This window comes from Egretta garzetta, unplaced genomic scaffold (assembly GCF_000687185.1).
Source record: "Egretta garzetta isolate BGI_Z169 unplaced genomic scaffold, ASM68718v1 scaffold58, whole genome shotgun sequence".
Taxonomy (NCBI): domain Eukaryota; kingdom Metazoa; phylum Chordata; class Aves; order Pelecaniformes; family Ardeidae; genus Egretta; species Egretta garzetta.
This window is the reverse complement of record NW_009260613.1, coordinates 340,616-340,858: the sequence shown is the minus strand read 5'-3', so window position 1 is coordinate 340,858 and position 243 is coordinate 340,616. Positions and strand designations below refer to the sequence as shown.

General features: G+C 71.2%; 1 protein-coding gene across 1 annotated transcript in view; it reads right to left on the bottom strand.

The window, feature by feature from the left end:
* The window catches only part of AMOTL1 (angiomotin like 1), a 91,969-nt gene that overhangs the window by 44,592 nt on the left and 47,134 nt on the right, over positions 1–243 (bottom strand). Inside the window, exon 4 of the mRNA XM_035900446.1 lies at positions 20–231. Within this exon, the coding sequence (XP_035756339.1) occupies positions 20–231 (212 nt within the window). The remainder of the gene's footprint in view (positions 1–19; positions 232–243) is intronic.

Sequence of the window (243 nt, the reverse complement as noted above, 5' to 3'; positions counted from 1 at the left end):
CCTGGCTGGGCGGCGGGGCTGCTGTGAACCCCTCCCCCGCCGCAGGGGCCGGGGGGTGCTGCTTGGCCCCGTTCCTCTCCAGGGAGAGCTGCATGATCCTCTCGCTCAGCGAGCGGACGTGGCCCTGCTTCAGCTCCTTCAGCGCCTCGTCCTTATGCGCCTGCCCGCTGTTGGCCCGGTTCACCGTCGGCCTCCCCTCCGTCCGGGACTTCTGGCTGGACGCGCCATAAAAACCGGCGCGGC